This window comes from Phycomyces blakesleeanus (genome assembly GCF_001638985.1).
Source record: "Phycomyces blakesleeanus NRRL 1555(-) unplaced genomic scaffold PHYBLscaffold_2, whole genome shotgun sequence".
NCBI lineage: Eukaryota > Fungi > Mucoromycota > Mucoromycetes > Mucorales > Phycomycetaceae > Phycomyces > Phycomyces blakesleeanus.
In genome coordinates, this window is record NW_017265135.1 from 2,417,153 (window position 1) to 2,436,515 (window position 19,363).

The following is a 19,363-nucleotide window of genomic DNA, read 5'->3' on the forward strand; positions in this document are numbered from 1 at the left end:
TTTCTGTGAGATTTCCACTTGGTAGCTTTCTGTAATCTCTTCGCCCTAGGTATAGAAATAATTACGGCCTTGTTTTCCCCTTTTCTGACCTCAAATACCAAATACTTTCCCAATCATCTGGATTTCATTCCTTCATTCCCCTTCTCCTGCTCCTGCTCATCCCACAGGAGATCCTGATAGGATTGTACCTTAGTATTATTTAGCCATGCCTTTATTTCTAAAAAGGTTGGACATATGGCTGCGGAACATGTCAATAAATATATAAACAGCTGTAAATTTCTACGCTGCTCAAGGTTTTAAAATATGTAGTATCTGCATAAATGTTCAGTATTAAATCTATATATATAAACTGATATCTACTCTTATTACATTCACGGTAAAAAAAAAAGTTTTAACCCCGCAAAGAATGGCTAAAAAGTAAAAATAAGAACATCGTTTCCTCACCATGTTATTAATCGAATCAGATACGAAAGACATGGTTTCATTAGAAAACGTCAGCGGTGCATATTATAAAAGTTGTTCCCACAAATATGAATGCCGTATCTATGTGCATCCAGGAGATTTCGGTGCTGCCTATATGTCATTAATAGTTGGCATGAGCCTATCAACTGTCGAGTACTTCATTAAAATAGTGGATAAATCAAAGCATTCAGAGCTAATAAAAGGGTTTAAAAGGGTTAGATATATTGAGGGGAAGACAGAAAGTCATACGATGTAAATGGTTCAAAAGGACTCTTTTGTCTCATATTCTAGGCTTAATGCCTTTTTTAAAAGGAGATAAAATTATTCCTCTGTAGAAATATAATAGTTAGCTGTCCAAAGCGTTTGGAATTTGGAGCATGTATTGCAGCAAATAAGCCAAACTAAACAGAAGGCCACGAGAAAAGGCAGGTATATTGAACTCGTGGGGATGTCCATTGGACCGATTAATCTATATTTATAGTCAAATGTAATAATAAATTAACCAAATCTATCAGAGTAGTTAGCGAAAGGTTCAAGGAAGAACGTATAATTGAGAGAATCTAGTAAGGGAAGGATAGTGTGATTATTTGGCGCTAGTTCTATACAGGTGATTTCAGGCCTTTGGTGTCCTTAGACGGCAATCCAAACCAATACCAATACGCGAACAGCTTGGCTCAGAACTTCTCATCCGGTTTCCAAAAAAAAAAGAAAGATACGATACGATACGATAACACAAAAGCCACTTTATGTTCCAAGAAGACAACGCCAGCCTCCATGCCGGCCTATATTTGAAGTGGTGAAAGGACAGTTACGAGATCCGGGGTTTTGACTAATGGCCAGCTCAGAGCGTGGATATCAAGCCTATTAAGCATCTCTAACGGGCTATCTAAAGAAGCATGAATAATAAGAGGGCAAACATCATAAATCGTGACAACCTTGAAGGCTGACATGCAACAAGAGTAGGAAAAAATAGATATCGGCCTCTTGTCAGATTTGGCAGTCATCATGCAACATCATTGCCAAGCTGTAATTAATACCAAGGGAGCAATACCAAATATTAATATTTTTTCTTTTTCTTATATTTCAATAAGTATGTATATCGCCTTGTATTTGAAGCTTAAATGCTTTAGCTATTATTACTGATGAGCAGTTGCATGTTGAAAATATGCTTTAATTTCTCTCGTGTCTTTTCTCTCTCTCTTTAGGCTCAGATGTCGGAATATTTTTGCTTTTGGCTGTATATTACTTCATATAATACTCCAGCATATGTTTGGTTCGTGGTCGAATAAAAAGGCGGGACTATTAAATATATATGATCTGATTTATCTAATGACTTTACTTTGCAGGTGGATATCTTGGGACATATACATGTGTCATAATGGACTTTTAGTTATTATTATTATTATTATACAGAATTCATGTAGTACATAATGCTAAGCATACTTTTTATTGACGCTTTGGATAATATTTTCTGTGGAATCTGTATAATAAAAAAATTGAAATCATGTACTACTTATTTTTATATCTTATATTTCTTATTCTTTAAAATGAGTGCCGCTTGGCTCGTTGGGCATCATCTTAAGTAAATATAATTCCTAAAATAGAAAAAAAAAACTTTAGTTTGCGTTTCCTTTATTCTATACAGTACTCATATTTTCCAAGTTTTCTAGGCTCTTTGAAATGAAATATATCTTTAAAGCTTTAAAGACAAAACAATGATAAAAATGCTGTTTATTTCAGTGATATCTACAAGTACTCTATTTATACGTAAATAAGAAATGTATCAATTGATTAGTATAGACATGTTAGGGAATGCTACAGAAGGGAAAAAGAGAACTTAGAGGGAAATCCAGAAGTATGTTCTCTATTTTTCTGTTTCTCGTTCTTTCTATCGTGGATAATTATACACTTTTACTATACAATATATTTTAAGCTCTATTTGTTAAACAACATATTCTTCTATCAATTAATTTGATACATTCAAGCACTGTCCTTTATGCTCACGGTACTCTCTTCAAAGGTTCAGGTAAGGTTATAACCCTTTTTCATATTTCTGAGCTCGGGCGCCATATTCAGCCTTTCATGGTATTCTAAGATATTATTACAACCAGCCTTTCTTTTCAATCTTATTAATATTCTTATAAATCATTCTATATAATTACATATGACAGTCTAAATTGTTTGGAAAACATGGCTTTGTTACAGCTCGAGCATATTTTATGGGATAAAGCTCCTGCTGTTGTATTGAACTTCAAACACATCCCTAACCTATCTCGACATGATATCCCAATTTCTGATAGGTTTACTGGTGTTATTCAAGCTGAAAGTACCATAACAGAAAACGAATATGTTTCGGAGGGTCAGCATATGAGACAAATGCTGCAAAGTTCTAGAGGAATAACACTAAGAAGAAGAAAAGATGGATCGTTTGACCTGGATATCGCCAGATATTTCTCAAGGATGACAGTTAGTAAGTCATTAGGTAGATTCTTTAAAAAAAAATAGAGTCTTACCTTAATATCATTTTCTGTACTCCGTGAGGGGTAGAGTGGGGTGCTTTACATTGATTGCAGAAAACGGGCATGGTGGTACAAGAGTGGTATATTAAAATAAAAATGGCTTTTTTTGAACTATAATGGAAAAGCGATAGGTTTACTATAGTGTTTCTACTTGAGATTGAGACAAGGAATATTGAATAATTTAAATAGATTTATGTGACTGATCCCTGTTTTTGTTAAAATTTATATTTATCATGCTCGCACTTTCAGCAGATCACATCAGTCAAGTAATGACTTACTATTGATCATGTTAAGGCTATGTACTTAAAATATTTGTACAAGAAATAAGTATTTCAAGCATTCGATAGTTTACTTTGAGCTTTGAATATATAGATAATAACTTCTTTTTGTCATTAGATATCATCTTTGGGTACTATTGATCCAGTAAAATTTCAAAAATATGATATACAATTTACTAATTGGTAATTTCTAGCAAGAATGTGCAGAATGTCTTATTCTTAGATGTCAATGCTGCAAGCAAACAAGTTTCACCGCATGAATCCTGGTGTGCTACAATAAGATTCAGTGTAATGTTTAATTAGGTGCGACGGTTCACAGAATCATATCAACAAAGTCCGTGTTTACAACGAGGGGGTGTTTTAAAAGGTTTAAAATTAGCTAACACTATAGGAAATGGAAGAATTTATAACTCTGAACTCGTAGGCAATATACGGGTTCTTATATCATTTACAAACCCATATATTGCCTATGAGTTCAGAGTTATAAATTCTTCCAACAGCATGTCAGCTTTTAGTAAATTAAAATTATTTTCACCAAATACTATTTATGAGATTTCAGATTATTACGCATCTAATCCAATCAAATACTTTAAACATGGTAGATCTACACCTTTTTTTTTAGGTATCACTATTCTTATAAGTGGTTCAACAAATTAATGATGCTTTGTATTGGAATTTTATGGCTTTTATTGGTCAAAATAATAGAAGAAGTATATAAAGAAGAAATTCTGATATATATGATATTTATTAACAGTTTAGGCTATAAATTGGATATATGATATACATTCATCTATTGCTACGAGCTATTCTCTAAATACTATGATATTGATAAAGGCATGTATACTGTTTAATTGATTCTTTTTATCAAAGAGTATAAACCTATTTTGTGTTGCCCTTTCTATATCTGCTTCCTACTTTTTTAAAATCCAAAATAATGATAAATGAATATCACCCTAAGAACTGCTTATAAGATTTCTCAGGATATTTGTAGACAGTGTAATGAAATCTAATGTAGCCCGGGTTCAGAGGGGTTTGTTACCGAATGGTAAGCTATTAGATTTGAATAATTTTATTGTCTTTAGTTCTTGTACTGAGTTGAAGAAGTTGGGAAAAAGATAGTTTACATAGACTGCAAAAACACGGTGGCGTAAAAAAATGGGATATATATATAAAAGAGAGAGAAATTGGTGGTTAATTAAAATCCAATTATACAACCCTACAAAACTTGCAACAATTCACTAAAATCGCCTTTTTTTTATTTCTATAGGGTAGTTCGTCTTGCTGTACTGATGAGGTTGGCCAAAGGGTACATATTAATTTCTATCTTACTATTATTTCTGCTGATACACATTGTATTTAAAGCAGAATTATAAAAATGTTAGGATGACACAATTAGTCTTAAAATAAATATTATCATCATCTTACTAGAGACCTTTGGGCACTTGGATTTTCGACCTAAGGAATAAACCCATTGCCTTATATAGGAAAATAAGTGTGACACTAACACCATCAATCTACACCTTTTATCAAGGTTTGACGATAAAATTGACAAACATCAATAAAATGTGTAGCCAATAATTTTATTCTATTCTTTCTTCTAAAGTGACGCTATTAAAATAGCAAAAAATATAAAAATATAAAAGTTTCGAATATAAACCTACAATGGCATAAGCAAGATCTCGGTATACATTTCTATTCCCAGTTTTCCAATTTAAATATCAAATAACCAATTCAAGCAAGACAAAATACTGAATACACAAGCTCTAATAAGACTCGTATACACACACACATATATATAAAGTATGAACATTTTGGTTTGAATCAATAATATACATAAAATTCTGAAAATATAGCAAAGGGATACCCAGAAAGCTACTGTGCAATTAGTAGACCTTTTATGAAAAGCATGTGGAGCTTAGAATATTTCAAGTTGAAGTCTTTAGTTGGCTAGAGTCCTGTACAACTTTGCAGATCTGAGTGCTCAAAGGTCTTTATTAACATCGAATTAATGACCTAACATTGGTTTTTATAATAAACAAGACAGTCTATAAAATTGTTAAAATAGAATGGAAATGAGGGGGGAGGTTTTCTTAGAGGGTAAGGCTGAGAGGTAGAATATACGAATAACAATGAGCGTATAAAGAAAGAAAGAAAGAAAGAAAATCTTGACTTTGTTATTTCTTTCAGACTGCAATACATTGGGTAAGTTAAGCTCAGCCTCACGGCATTACTGTAAACCTTTTCTCTTCTTCTTTTTCATTTGTACCTGTATTTCAATGACAGAATTAACCATGTGGTATACACACCACAATTGAGTGAAACACAAACTCCACGACCAAACTCTCTGGTTCCCTTCTTGCTAACGGGTTTGACAAGCTAGTAACCTCCCAAGGCTGTTTAACACCAAACGCATGTACATTACGCACTCTTACTATGTGAATCGTGTAAATTGCCAATTCATTGTTAAGAAGACCCTATCTTGTATTGTTTATACACCAGAGAGAGGTAAAACATGTCACATTTACATTGGCAAGATAGTTGCTGAACGCAAGCCATTTACATATATCTATTACCCTCATACATTACCTCATTGTCACGTTGATCCCTACAGCTTTATTGAAACAAACAACTCCAGTATACCTAATGAAAGCAATAGCTTACCAAAGTATCAATTGCAGCCATTGCTTTTCTTTGATTGGAATTTTTCTTTTTTGAAAATAAAAGACTACCCCTTTGGGATTCATTATTTTTTTTAAAAAAAAACCGCCCTTTGGTGTTGGAACGATTGTATCACACACCTTTATAAATTCGAGAGTGATTTGAATTAAGCCAAATAAAGGGACCTAGTGTGATGGATAGAGCGACATTATATGCGCCCCGATGCATTCACACAAGTTTGTCTGACTTGGAAATACATATAAAAAAAAAGAAGCACACCAGTTTAACCAAAACTGTAATTCATTAAGATAAAAAAAAAAGGATATCCTTATAGACAGCTCAGGTGTTTTTGAGCTTAATGGTAAACTCTCGGATGACTTTTGTATGCTATATATTTTTTCTCTTACCAGTAGCCTTCTACAGTGTGTGGGTATGTTTTTTAGGCTTATTTACTATATATATATATATACATATGTTATAACTCATTAAGAAAAACCGGATTTCCAAAAATAATAACCGTGGAATAAATGAAAGGCTACAACATTAAATAAATAAAGCGTTTTTTTAAAAACTGGAGACTTAATGATGTCACTATTAACTGTAGTTTAGTATCATCAGGTGCTTCATTACTGCACAGTAAAGCTCTTTTTGAATGACATTTTTTTTTATAAGAAAAAAAAATATCCCTCGAGATTTTCAGTCGACGTATATTCCTGACAGGATCTGGAAAAGATGATATGTGGATATATTGGTGTGTCTATATGTACTATATTCAATGAGCTCTAGGCTGGCAATTTGTAGTTATGTGGGAGAGGAGATTTTCAGGACAGAATTTTGGTGAGAATAGAAAAATCTCGGTAATCTTAATCTTTTACGGGTTAAAATTATTATTCTATATTAGGGCTACATGAATGATTACCAACGATATTTCTTTGTCTCTTGTAAGTGATATTCATAATATGACCACATAACCACAAGCCTTTACAAAAATCTGGATCCTTTCTTGGTCTGTTTTGTTTTACGTGTCCGTGTTTAAATATCTGCAGTAATTTATTTTTCTATCGCTATCTTGCGATCTTTATGGCCAAGTACCCGGTATCTGGATTGATTTAGATGGTATTATATGGTATGGTCTCTGTTAGTTACATTATATATATATATATATATATATATATGATCATTTAGGATTTTGGTAAATTTTAATCAGACAATAATAATAATAATAATCTTGTATTATGCTCACCGCTGTTTAAGCTGGGAGAGACTTTCTTGATAACATACAACCAGTTTTTTTCTTTGTTTATTGGGAGATAAAGAGCTAATGTAATTTAATGTAATAATAAGTACGTAATATACAAGCGTATCAAACGCTTTTTTTTGGCTTGGTTTGGTTTGGTTTGGTTAATGCACGGTTACTTCTTTGAAGTTTTCGTTGATTTCGACGGGCAATTATAATAGGGTCGTCGTCGTCGTCCTCGTCCTCGTCATCATCATCGTCATCAAGGTCAGGGGGAACAAAACTTTGTATGTGAGTATGTGGAGTGATGATTGGCTGGAGAACTATGGCATCAGATATGCATCCGTGCTTTGGAAGGGGTGGCCCAGACTGATTGTATAGAGGCATTGGTGCAGCGATAGATTTAGGTCTATAAAGGTCATGAGGTGTGGTCGATGAAGAGGAGCGTCTAAAGACATTATCAAGGTGAGATTGGGTGGTACTGAGGGATGTGTTGCGTGAGAGAGAGGAGTCGTCCCAAGATAGATGGGTAAGGTATGATTCCGAAGATGCTGAGGATCCGTTAGAGTGCTTTGATGACCGAGACGCACCAGAACCGGACCTGCCGACCCCTGTCTCGACCACCAATATCGGCCGAGAAGATTTTTGCGGCTGGAGTTGAAGGTATTGAAGGTCTGATATAGAATCATGTCTTTCTTCTCTTTTCTCTATTCTTTCTTTGTCTTTGTATTTGTATCTATATCTGTCTTGTATTTTATCTTCTTCTTCTTCTTCTTCGTCGTCGATATTGTCTTCGTCGTCTTTTATTTCGCTGACCATGGTAGGACGTTTGGACTGATATATTTCTTCGTCGTCTTCGTCATCTATTGGTACTGCGGTAGGAGGCCAGGTACCGACCATCATTGGTATATCTAGTGCCTGCTTTTTTCCATCGATCAAAAATCGTACGCGAATTTTATAGTCGATCTTTAAAGACAGGTGAGCAGTCGATGGTGGAGTTGATGTAGGTATCGTCAACTGGCATGGAATGGATTGTGAAAAGTTGAAAGGACCGATGATGTTTAGATCGAATTGTCTTGATCGTAATACGTCTTCTTTCTTTTGTGAATTTCTATTGGAATAATGAGTTATTAAGTAATGTTATATATCTATGCTTACTTGTCTGTTTGCATTTCAATTGTTCTTATCAATTCAACCGATATTGCGTTTTTTAGCACGAGGAGTTCAGAGTGACTGATTGTTATGTTGAGACAAACTATTGCACCTATTGTTTTGGATTTGTGTTTAGAGAAATGAGATGAAGAATTGTGGGATTACCTCTTGTAAAACCAAGGCGGTCCATAGACACTTTACAATAAAATTTTGTGGCAAGAGATGGTCTTGGTAAGGGTATTTCGACTATTCTTTCTTGAGCCATGCTTAGGTGTGGTGCGTTCACGTCAATGAGTTCCAGAATAGGTACGGAATACCCTATTTTAGGTGAAAGGGATTCCAAGACTAGAGGTCGGTCCTGTACTACGGTCAGCCTATAGCGTACACTAGCATTCTTTTTGTGCTTTTTTTTTGAATGATTGGTATAGGATGCTGAGCAAGAGTTGTGAGATTATATATATGTGTATATATCATACCTCCATGGTGCTTGGTAGGTTAAGGTCTGCGGGTACGACAAATTCGAATGGGAAGTGATGCTGCCTTGCTTCCAATACGTGTGCTTTTCCAGATTTGCTAACGGCAAGAATCTTTGTTATCTGAAAGAGGGGGATTGTCTTTTTGTCCTTGATGGACACTGTGATTTCGCCTGTGAAGCGAAGCTGAAGATGGTTTGTGCGAGTCGGACTCTTTGGGTGGACAATGATAGTACCTGGGATGATATGTTTGATTATTTAAGAAATCTATTGAAGAAAATATAATTTTACCTTTGAGGATATCGCCTGGGAAATAAAACTTTTCGTCATGGAGGATGATTCCAAGAGGTTGGTTTGAATGCGATCGATGTTTCATAGTGGAGACACCTTGTGTCTAGGTATTGATAACTAAGAAAATGATGTATTTGATATAGGTCTTTAATAAGACTATATATATATATATATATATATAAAATAAAAAGTAAAAGAAAGAGAGAGAAAGAGAGAAATCCAAAAGGGAAAAAATAATCAAAGAAAAATATTGATTTGAAAATGATCCAGAATTTGCCATCAACAGCCGTCAAAATACAATATAAAGAATATATATGTATAAAAGATGGATATTCTTTATGTGAGTGTAACGTTGTCTTAAGATGGAGATTGTCTTTGCGTCAGACTATCCTTAAAAAGTGGATCATTTGCAAGGGATCTCTTTCTCTCTCTTAAAAGGATGAATTATTGTGTGCGCGTATATCTTTTTTATTATAAAGAACAACTTGACTTGTGACCGTGAGGATTCTATCATCATACTCACTTGGAATTATGTATGTGTGCTATTCTTTGGATAATTAAGCGGCATGCCTTTCTCTCATTGTGTTGAATCACCTCCCCCACAAACCCCCTTCTTGGCTGCATTGAATCGGTTATTCAATCGATAAAATGATATCTTTTTTAAGAATATTTGACACATCAGAGGGGTTCAATATGCTATTTAATCAGACAAATTCCATCAATCTATGTTGCTTTTGGCGTGATTTATTCACTATGAACCATATCTTTCTATTACGCGGGAAAACTCTCGCCCTATTAAAATTGAAAATGTGACTTTTCACACCTTAAAAAAAAATCGCGTGCCCCTGGTTTCTTTCAGTTCTACTCATCTCTCTTTCTTTCTCTTTCTCTTTTTTTTTTTTGCTCTTGAATATACATATATACATATATAGCAATATATATCTATCTCCATAGCAATAAATATAACAAATATCAATATCAATATCAATATCAATATCAATATCGATATCGATATATAAATTATATATTTAGAATCTAGATTTACATTTAGATTTAGATTTAGATTTAGATTATTTAATTCTCTTCCTCTTTCTCTTCCTCTTCCTCTTTCTCTTCCTCTTTCTCTTTTGCTTTTGCTTTTGCTTTTGCTTTTGCTTTTGCTTTTGCTTTTGCTTTTCTCTTTTGCTTAAAATAGAAATATAGAATGTCTTTTGCGTTCCCTTTCTTTCTAAAGAACGGTGTAAAAAAAAAGCAAAATTATTCTGCAGACCATCACCAATCTCTAAACAGCGCAAGAGAACAAACTTACCCAACATTGGCATCTATGATTCAATCAAGAGCATCACCAGACCCTTCTCCTACATCATCATCACATCCTCATCCAGCCCAAACAGTCACGCAAATTCCCTCTACACAATACCCACTCGAACCAGAAGAACTCGAAGACAACTGTTTCTACCAGTACATTCGCTCCCATTTTAACCAGATATTTGCACACTCTACCGTAGTTTGTGTTCCTCATTCCAGATCATTGGAAGGCCTTGTCCTCACAAAGGATTTTATTGGTACGTTTCTCACCAACCTTTTCTTCTTCTTTTATGTATATATATCTTCATACTCGACATACTGGAAAACCTTACAATCAGATCACCTTTTAAGGAAATTTCTAATCATGTTATTCTATGGCTCTGGCTCTTCTTTTCACCCCCACCCTAACCCCATCACCTCCTCTATATTTTATTATTTTCTTAACACGTCTATCTGTCTGTGTTATTTTGATATTCTCCCTCCAACTTTCATTCTTACCTATATATATATCATAATCTATTTTTCTCTCAATAATCATGATAATGATAATAACGATTGCTGGTGTGTGGTTTTCTTAAAATTATTTCATGTAGAAAGCCATTCATTTATTGCATCACCATATTATCAAGGACAATACCAGGCCACAAATGGAAAAGTTATTTCTATTGAGCATATTATTATCAGTACAATGGGCGGTAAATGTCTATATACATACATATATATATATATATATGGTTAGTGTTTCTGGTAAACTTATCATCAATTTATACAGGCTTTCGTGAAAAGAGAACTGTCCATGTAACTGCTGAAGAGCTTGTGTATATATCCAACAAGAAAATCAGAGTATTCATGATCGAACGGCCTTTGGAAGGAGAGCCGATTGTAAGTCGCCAGTCTAAACCTGTATTAAATATGACTTTTCTTTTTTGGTTGTTGTTAATCATGCATATCAACAGCAACAATACCGCAATCCAAACACAATTACTATTCCTACGATTCGAAATTCAAGAGCGTAAGTATACATATTTATATATATATGTGTGTGTGTGTGTTATTTAATTAAAGGGAGTGAGTGAGTGAGTGAGTGAGTGAGAGAGTAGAATATTATAGCTGTGTCTGTGTGTGTGTGTGAATAATAGATATATATATATATATAAATAAATAAAAGGGAGAGATTTTCATCAAAATTCCAAAAATAAATAAATTTAGGGATCTCGAGTTTCTCGCATTTTTCCCAGAAAACAATGAGGCTCTCAATGAACTCCAAATTACGGTTGGCAAATTTGTCTCTACCTATGTCTATATACGCGGATTTAATACCTACACAGTCGATAAGATTATACACATTTATGACAAAGCATGCAAGGTAAATATATAATAAATATATAATAAATAAATTAAATTAAATTAAATTAACACACAATCTAGACAATTTCCCAAAAAAATAACCTCTTTAGAGACGCAATCTCCATACAGTCAGAACACGATCACTTTCTAGAATTAGTAGAAAAGTAAGCTTATGTGTGCTTTACATCATTTTATTTTTATTTACTAACCTGCTCTCAAGCGTGGTGATGGGGTTCTTGCATGAAAAGATCTGGATCCAATCCTTACGCTTCTTTTTGCAATCACAAGACACATATATCGAATCTCTCTCAAAAGCCTATGCCAAAGAATCAATCACTCTACGCCAATACACAGTCAGTTACCCCATTGCAGAAATGCCTCTTTCCTGCTTTAGGAAAGCCATTGTATGTCTACGTCGAGTAGACCTCGATGTCGCTCCTCTACCCTCGCTCGATGATGAAAACGTTATGCCAAAAGACCAACCTGCATTCACGCCTCTAGAAAAACTTGCCTGTGTAAAATCAACCCTCGATCTCATCACAGCAGCAGTCGATCGTTATGTCAACAGTTTATCGGTAGATTCTACAAATAACGGTAAAAAGCAGTACTAACAAAACAATATATCACTCTGTAAACACAAGCTCTCAACAATACATTTCTTGATATCCATATAATTTTCTATAGACTCTACTGTCACCACTGACGAACTAATTCCTCTTCTTGCCTATGTCCTCATGCACAGTCGTATCACTAGAGTAGCCAGTCTTGCATTCTATATGGAGCATTTCAGACTCTCTCATATCAAACGGTCCGAGCACAAGTAGGTAACTATCTTACAAAATTCTAAATGCTAACACCACGGTCGAATGGGCGAGTTCAGTTTTGCTCTGGTTACCTTGAAAGCTTCCATCGAATTCCTCAAAGGTGACCCTCTCTCGATTATGGATGCCTGTTCTAATGCCTCTACCCTCTCAAACACATCCACGTCTTCGGCAATTCTTGCACCACAACTACAAACCCTTCGCACCCGATCTACATCATTTGGCACTCCTCAGTCACCACCTCCACTACAATCTCAACAACTGCCTACTTCTTCCTTATCTTTATCCTCATCTTCCGCAGACTCCCCAACACAACCCAACTTGCATTATCGCTCAGTCTCGCTGACTACTCAGCACATTTCTGAAAAAGCCTCTCCCACCACAACCGCTCCGCTCACGCTACCTATCTATCAGCACTACCAGCATCACCAGATCAAACACCTCCAACGGATCCAGCAACAACCTATTCAGCACCATCAGCAACCTCGCCATCCCGCCACTGCTAGAGTTCTTCGACATCGTAAATCTCAAAGTGCCGACCTGCAGAATATCCATCAGACAAAGTCTGTGTCTGAGAGTGATAGTCAGTTTGAGCGTAGCCGGCACAACTCCCTGGCTCCAAATGTGCTTGTTCGTCCGCCGATCGTGCTGCCGAACCTTCGTGAAAACCGCAAAAGTCTCGACATACCTAACGACTGGATGATGCACACCAATCATCTTGGCGATACTCCTACAATAACACCCAATTCACATAGTCGCCCGCCATCATATGCAGGTCCCAAGCATTCAACGCTCGGCTACACTCGTCCCATGGTCTCAACCACATTTCCCTCTATATCAAATTCTACTCCTCTACCCGCTCTTGGCTACCTCGATATGTCACCACCTGATAAGGATGAGACTTCCTGTGGAATCTTCTCTTCCAGATCGGATTATACCTCAAACCATACTAGCGGACACGGACATGGGCATGGTCATGGTCACAGCTACAGCCTTAACTTGGATAATAATAATAATAATAATAATATAAGCAGCAGTAGTAGTAACAGTTCTAATGGTAGCAGACATGACCATCTCCCCGATGCTCCTCGTTTAGCCCGCTCACTCAGTACAACCTCAACCATGCCTAGACGATTCGATACTATGAACAATCAGCCCCCTACTATTATTAATATTCGTGATCGTGTTTCGTTCGACAGTATCAAAAGACCTGCATCTATATGTATTGATACCCGATCTATGCATAGTAATGGAAGTGGAAGTCAGGAGGATGTTGGAGAACTCATGGGGGATTTCTTGCGTGGGTTGCAGAGCATGGGTGGAGACATTGTCGGTGAACGCAGTGGGAAGTATAGAACTTTCCGTGATTAATGAATGCCTTTTCTTTTCTTTTCTTTTCTTTTTACATCTTTTTTCTATCTCCTCAAGAAGACTCACAAAACAAAACAACAACAACAACAAAAAAAGACAATGCCAATGAAAGAAGTTTCTTTTTCTTTTCTTTTACTCTTTGATACCTTCTTATTCTTCTTTTATATCTATATATCCTATTTGTGGTCAAAATATTCTTGAAATTATATGTACCTTTCTTTAAGCAACCAAAAAAAAATATTCACTTTATATATGTATGTATGTATGTAAAAAACATATTGAAATAGGACACGTTTTATTTATATATATATATATGATTTTTTACACCATACATAAATACACAACTTATTAAAATATAATTTCTTTCATCATAATACCCATATATTGTATATACATGTGTGTGAGGTGTGTACAAGCACACCATGTGCTTTTACCTTGACATACACGTCGTAAACGGTTAATACGTATATATATCCAAGGCTATAGAAGTTCGATACCCACGTTTGCTAAACAACGTATTTTATAATGTCTTGTTGGCCAAATAATGCGATAGTTTTTTTTTTTAAAAAAAAACTTTTATGAATACTATAAATATTTGTATTATTATTACAACAAAGTTAAAAGGTCAACCACAATTGGGGAGAAAAGAGATGGTAAATATATATATATACACTTTTTAATGATATGAATTGCGTTATATTCAATAGTTTTCTAAACTAATGTTGTGCACTATCCGCAGTAGTAATTATATTATATTTAAATAAAAGAAGAGCTATTATACTGCGCTTAACCATCTTCAGATTTGAAGGACACAATAAAATTGTCGCTCTCAAAAGAGAATTACGTGTAATCATCATCCTGGTTAGTTGACAAGAATTCGGACACGACACTTAAATCGATAAAAACAAAATGTTATCCCAGCGGGATGTATTCAAGGGCTTCTCCGGGAATCGAACCCGGGACCTCTCGCACCCTAAGCGAGAATTATACCACTAAACCAAGAAGCCATTGATATTTACTCAAGATGCACAAATTATATTAACAAAACAATACAAATAGAAACTGATAAGCAAGTATTGTAAAGTTTTGAGATAAAAGAGAGGTTTGTATAATTTTATTTTACCAATCTCTTTTCCAATGTACTTGTTGTGGTGGTTGAAATTGAAGAAGTTTTTAAGAGGAAGAATTGAAGATTTGAGATTAGGAACGAAGATTTGTGAGAACTTGTGTAAATTTTGTTTATTGAGAAAGGATTTTGTATCTGTTGTAAATGAGTATTGACTACTGCTGTAATTGAGAATAAGTCTGAAGGAAATAATATAAGGCCTCAGCTATTCCAGTCAAAGGTGTCTACCAATTACTTTATTATTTAACACACAGGTTTAGCATGCATGATAGTGATTATATTTCATATGATGATATCACCATAATATGGGATACATCAGTGGATTATTATAAGCATAATTATAACTCATAAACACATTTACTTTCGATGTTAATACTTCATTGGGACTACACACATTTATATAATTAATCATACATTAATTATCCCAAGATCACGTTGCTCTGATTAAGGCTCAGATAGGATCGATTACCTGACCCCAGTCATATAATTTTCCCAATCCAAAACAATATAAATAGCAGTAGTAGTTCAGTGTAGGAACCTGGTCAAACTTTGATATAAAATCCTTTCTCAATAAACAAAACCTACACAAGTTCTCACGAATCTTCGTTCCTAATCTCAAATCTTCAATTCTTCCTCTTAAAAACTTCTTCAACTTCAACCACCACAACACATGGTTAACAATCGTCAGTCAATTGCCCCGGCTCCATCCCCGGAATATACTGAGCTTTTAAGAAGGCTCACCGCTATGGAGGAAAGCCTCAAGACCATGGATTCAAACATTGGCATTGTCATCAAGGGGGACAAATATTCATTGGAAATACTTGATAGCGTTGCTGATGCCTCTGGAGAACTTCTTGCAGTTATTGCTCCTACTACTATACCTGCTTCTGCTTCTGTCCCTTTCGCAGCTTCTTCCATTGGTTCTACTCTGGATTGGTATACAACACCTTCTGAGGCTTTTTTTGATATCTCTTCTGCTGCCCCTTCTGTTGCTCCTTCTGTTGCTCCTTCTGTTGCTCCTTCTGTTGGTCCAGTGGTTCTTACTGGTGCAAACGCTGGTGAACTTAGTAAACAGGATCGCATTAGAGTTTTAGTAAGTGTTGAGATGTACAGTAGTTCATCAACATAATATCTCACACTAAGTATAGGCTCTTATCCGAGGAGAGTTGAAGAAACACAACTTCAAATCAAATAAGCCGGAACTAGTTGCAGCTAATGACAGCAAGCGCAGTTGGGATGTTAATGTTGATTACAGACTTCCACCCAACAGACAGCTGATGCATGACCTTCATGCATACCTGGCTACAAAGGTTGTTGGGACTAGTGTTCGACAGGCCGATGTTAGTGATTGTATCTACACAAACTTTTGTGGAACGAGACGCCGAGTCAAGGAATCCTATGAAGCGCGCAAAAAGACAAATTCTCGGTCAAGAAAAGCAGGTCAAGAGACCGATGTATGTTAGAAGTATATTTTGATTGCAAATTAAATGTATTCATATTAATACATTTATAAACTAGCATTTTGACCGCCGCGAGCTGACCTACCATACATCCAAGGCTGAAATTGATGTGAAGGTGGGTAAGAGCTGCGACGGACTCTTACAAAAAGAAGCAATGTCTGAGGGCGAATCTGAAGACGATATGCCTGGAGTCTCGAGCAACCGTGCGATTTGTACAGTGCATCCAAGTTGGAGAAGCGATGTAATTTCTTTTGTTTACATTATTGTATATAGCTTTTTTTTTGTTTTTTTATGGATTTAAATGAAACAGAACTTTGATTAATCACTTATTTGTATTTAGTACAATCACTTTCTTGCGGTTGTTGATGATTTTATGTGTAATCGCATGGACTTCAATTCGCATCAGATGTTGAAGAGGTCCTTCGGTAGAGATGCTGTTTTAGCAGTCCCGCCTAGATTGACGTCCCTTCTCCCTCACTGGGCTTTTAGAGATGAGTTTCAATAAATTTTGTTTTCTTATCCTCTACATCCTCCACATCCTCCATCTGACAATGATAAACGTACCAACAAATACAAACACTATGATTATTCTTTTCTGTGTGCCTTTAAAAAAGGGAGTTATATTTTATTATTTTTTAAATGTATTGTTTTTTTGGCAAAGGAATGACCAGCATCTTTTTTACTTTTCTGCGTGTTGTGTGCTCAGCAGTTGTTACTTCTAACATAATTCTATGCACTGGCAATACACATTGGAAATCGTCAGGAGAAAATGTTGGAAAGCAGGCTTCAACGTGTTCGTACTCTCGCGATTTATCATTTTCGGGTGTGTACCATTTGATAAATGCAAAAATATGTTGAGAATTGTGAAGAAGTTGTGTTGGGCGGCGATGGGTGCGGAGCAAGGGAGTAAGGGATGAAGAGGTGGGTGGAGGAGTGAAAGAATGGGTGAAAATGTACTGTATTTGACCCATGTATGCAATGATATGCTCACCAGTACTTCCAATGAACTTTGCTTGTACAAGAGAGCCACGACTTCCAGATTCACCTTTACCCTTGTAGACCTGCCCAAGGATGTTGATGTATTTCAACAGGGTGATTGTATTGTCGACAAAGTATGGTGATTCCGACGCTTGTTGAAAGTGAACTAATTGTTCATTGTTGTACGCAACTTTGTAGTATTGTAAGAGATGAACATAGTGAATGTCACTCATTGTGGTAGCGGATTTTAATGATAGAGGGAATGCGGAAGGAGGGAGAGGTTCGTTGCCTTTTACAAGTACATTTGGATCTTCAGAAGCCTCGACAAATGACTGTATGCGGAAGGTACGTTGACGGATGGATGGAATGGTGGCGGGTGTAAAGGAAGAAGTGAGTTTGGTAAGGAGAGGAAATGCAGATGTCTGGCGGGTACTCTGAAGGAAACTGTTGACAAGATCGTCTTTGTGCACATCTTCAATAAATTTCTTCATAAATGTTTCTTCAAACCCGATCTTCCTGTTTGTCTTCAAATTTTTTAACAACCCGTTAAATCGCTCGAACCCGAATAGCCAATAACCGTACACTGGTCCAAAATCACGAATTGTATCTCGAAGATGGAGGTGTAGGTGCATATTACAGGTGAGGATTTTGGCGTTGTACAGCTCGTCACATCTGGTGCAAAAAGTTTGAAGGAACTGATGGGCAGTGTTGACTTCATCGAACGTGATCGTTGGCTTGATCAACAGGCGGCATGCATCAACAAAGTTAATCCAGTTTTCGAATCTGTCTTTTGCAAGAACATCTTTCAACAGAACTGGCGAGTATACGAGCACCCATGACTTCCACTCGTCTGCCTTCATATACGAAAACTGCTTTCCTATTTTTGAGTTCAAAGAGGTGTATCCACCAGGCACAATCATCGTTTCTGCAGTCTTCTGCATTGCCGCAAAATCGCCATCTTGAATGTCTTCGTCTTTGATCCAACAATCCATCAATCTTTTAGGCGTTCCCAGAAATAAATTATGCATGGGATCGATGATCGTTCCACGTACTAGATCAAGGTATCCAAGGCGATGCAACTGCGACCATCGAACACCATTTTCGACCTCCAGCCGATGCCTTTCTGAGGGGGTACTAGCACTTTCCCACTCCTCAGCATGCAACCTGTTCTCTACACCGTCACGAAGCACCCACCGAGAGAAGTCAAACCCACGAAAGTCAACATTGACACCGTTTTCCAAGCGAGGGAAATGTCTGTTGCACTTGTAACATGCGCATGTACTGTTGTGCGAGGTGAACCCACTTGTCTTTCTTGCTGCCGGGATGTCACAGGCCACCATCATCAATGCGGCACGGACGCGGACACCACTAGGACACTCGAAAGTTGGGATTGCCAGTCCCTCATACAATCTTATCAGATCATCTACCATAGGCCGGAGATAATGGTTTATCTCTTCGGATTTGGGTTCCTTCGGGCCAGGCATCAATCCTACGAGAAGTGTGTTCTCTGGCTTGTATCTTTCATTGCGAGGCAGATTGTTTACTACCAGGTATATGGTACCAGTCGAGTGCGTGACGTTATCGAAAGGTTGAAACCAGTCGATGTTGAGAGTCAACATTAATGAACGCGAATCCTTTGTGAATTGCACGCCATCTTTGTCTTTGAGCTCCTTCCACATGGCACCGTCGTATATGTCACACATCGTATCCACCATCTTCAGCTCGTGATTCCAATGTCTAATTTTATCCTCGAATCCTGGACGAAGAAAAAACATTCGTAAAATATTAACGACGGACTGGTACAAGTATGAATGCTTGGCCACCAAAGCACCCGATGCTGATGTTTTCGTCAATTGGCAGTTGCAAAGCGAGCGTGCACCAA

The 19,363-nt window shown here is 36.4% G+C and overlaps 5 protein-coding genes and 1 non-coding gene across 6 annotated transcripts; 3 read left to right on the top strand and 3 right to left on the bottom strand.

The window, feature by feature from the left end:
- Nucleotides 1-445: 445 nt before the first annotated feature.
- On the top strand, nt 446-867 carry PHYBLDRAFT_58888 (hypothetical protein; the record flags this gene model as incomplete). The annotated part of the gene is made up of 2 exons (XM_018440400.1): nt 446-714; nt 798-867. The coding sequence occupies 2 exons, from the start codon at nt 446-448 to the stop codon at nt 865-867; spliced, it is 339 nt and encodes a 112-aa protein (XP_018297883.1).
- A 1,785-nt stretch (nt 868-2,652) lies between these two features.
- PHYBLDRAFT_162897 (hypothetical protein) lies at nt 2,653-4,718 on the top strand (the record flags this gene model as incomplete). The annotated part of the gene is made up of 7 exons (XM_018434705.1): nt 2,653-2,932; nt 3,036-3,061; nt 3,378-3,404; nt 3,563-3,857; nt 4,251-4,304; nt 4,527; nt 4,688-4,718. 7 exons carry the CDS (start codon nt 2,653-2,655, stop codon nt 4,716-4,718), a joined length of 714 nt encoding a protein of 237 aa, XP_018297884.1.
- A 2,308-nt stretch (nt 4,719-7,026) lies between these two features.
- On the bottom strand, nt 7,027-9,155 carry PHYBLDRAFT_58890 (hypothetical protein; the record flags this gene model as incomplete). The annotated part of the gene is made up of 7 exons (XM_018440402.1): nt 7,027-7,052; nt 7,161-7,235; nt 7,334-8,265; nt 8,313-8,418; nt 8,472-8,709; nt 8,783-9,015; nt 9,071-9,155. 7 exons carry the CDS (start codon nt 9,153-9,155, stop codon nt 7,027-7,029), a joined length of 1,695 nt encoding a protein of 564 aa, XP_018297885.1.
- Nucleotides 9,156-14,852: 5,697 nt separating this feature from the next.
- On the bottom strand, nt 14,853-14,924 carry PHYBLDRAFT_t41. The gene has a single exon. It is a non-coding gene; the product is annotated as a tRNA-Pro (tRNA).
- A 789-nt stretch (nt 14,925-15,713) lies between these two features.
- Nucleotides 15,714-17,008, top strand: PHYBLDRAFT_139860 (hypothetical protein; the record flags this gene model as incomplete). Its single annotated transcript, XM_018430293.1, has 4 exons — nt 15,714-16,136; nt 16,192-16,497; nt 16,562-16,744; nt 16,844-17,008. 4 exons carry the CDS (start codon nt 15,714-15,716, stop codon nt 17,006-17,008), a joined length of 1,077 nt encoding a protein of 358 aa, XP_018297886.1.
- A 1,480-nt stretch (nt 17,009-18,488) lies between these two features.
- Nucleotides 18,489-19,019, bottom strand: PHYBLDRAFT_102225 (hypothetical protein; the record flags this gene model as incomplete). Its single annotated transcript, XM_018427690.1, has 1 exon — nt 18,489-19,019. A coding segment is annotated over one exon (531 nt), but the record flags the coding sequence as incomplete, so codon positions are not given.
- Between the last annotated feature and the right edge of the window lie 344 nt (nt 19,020-19,363).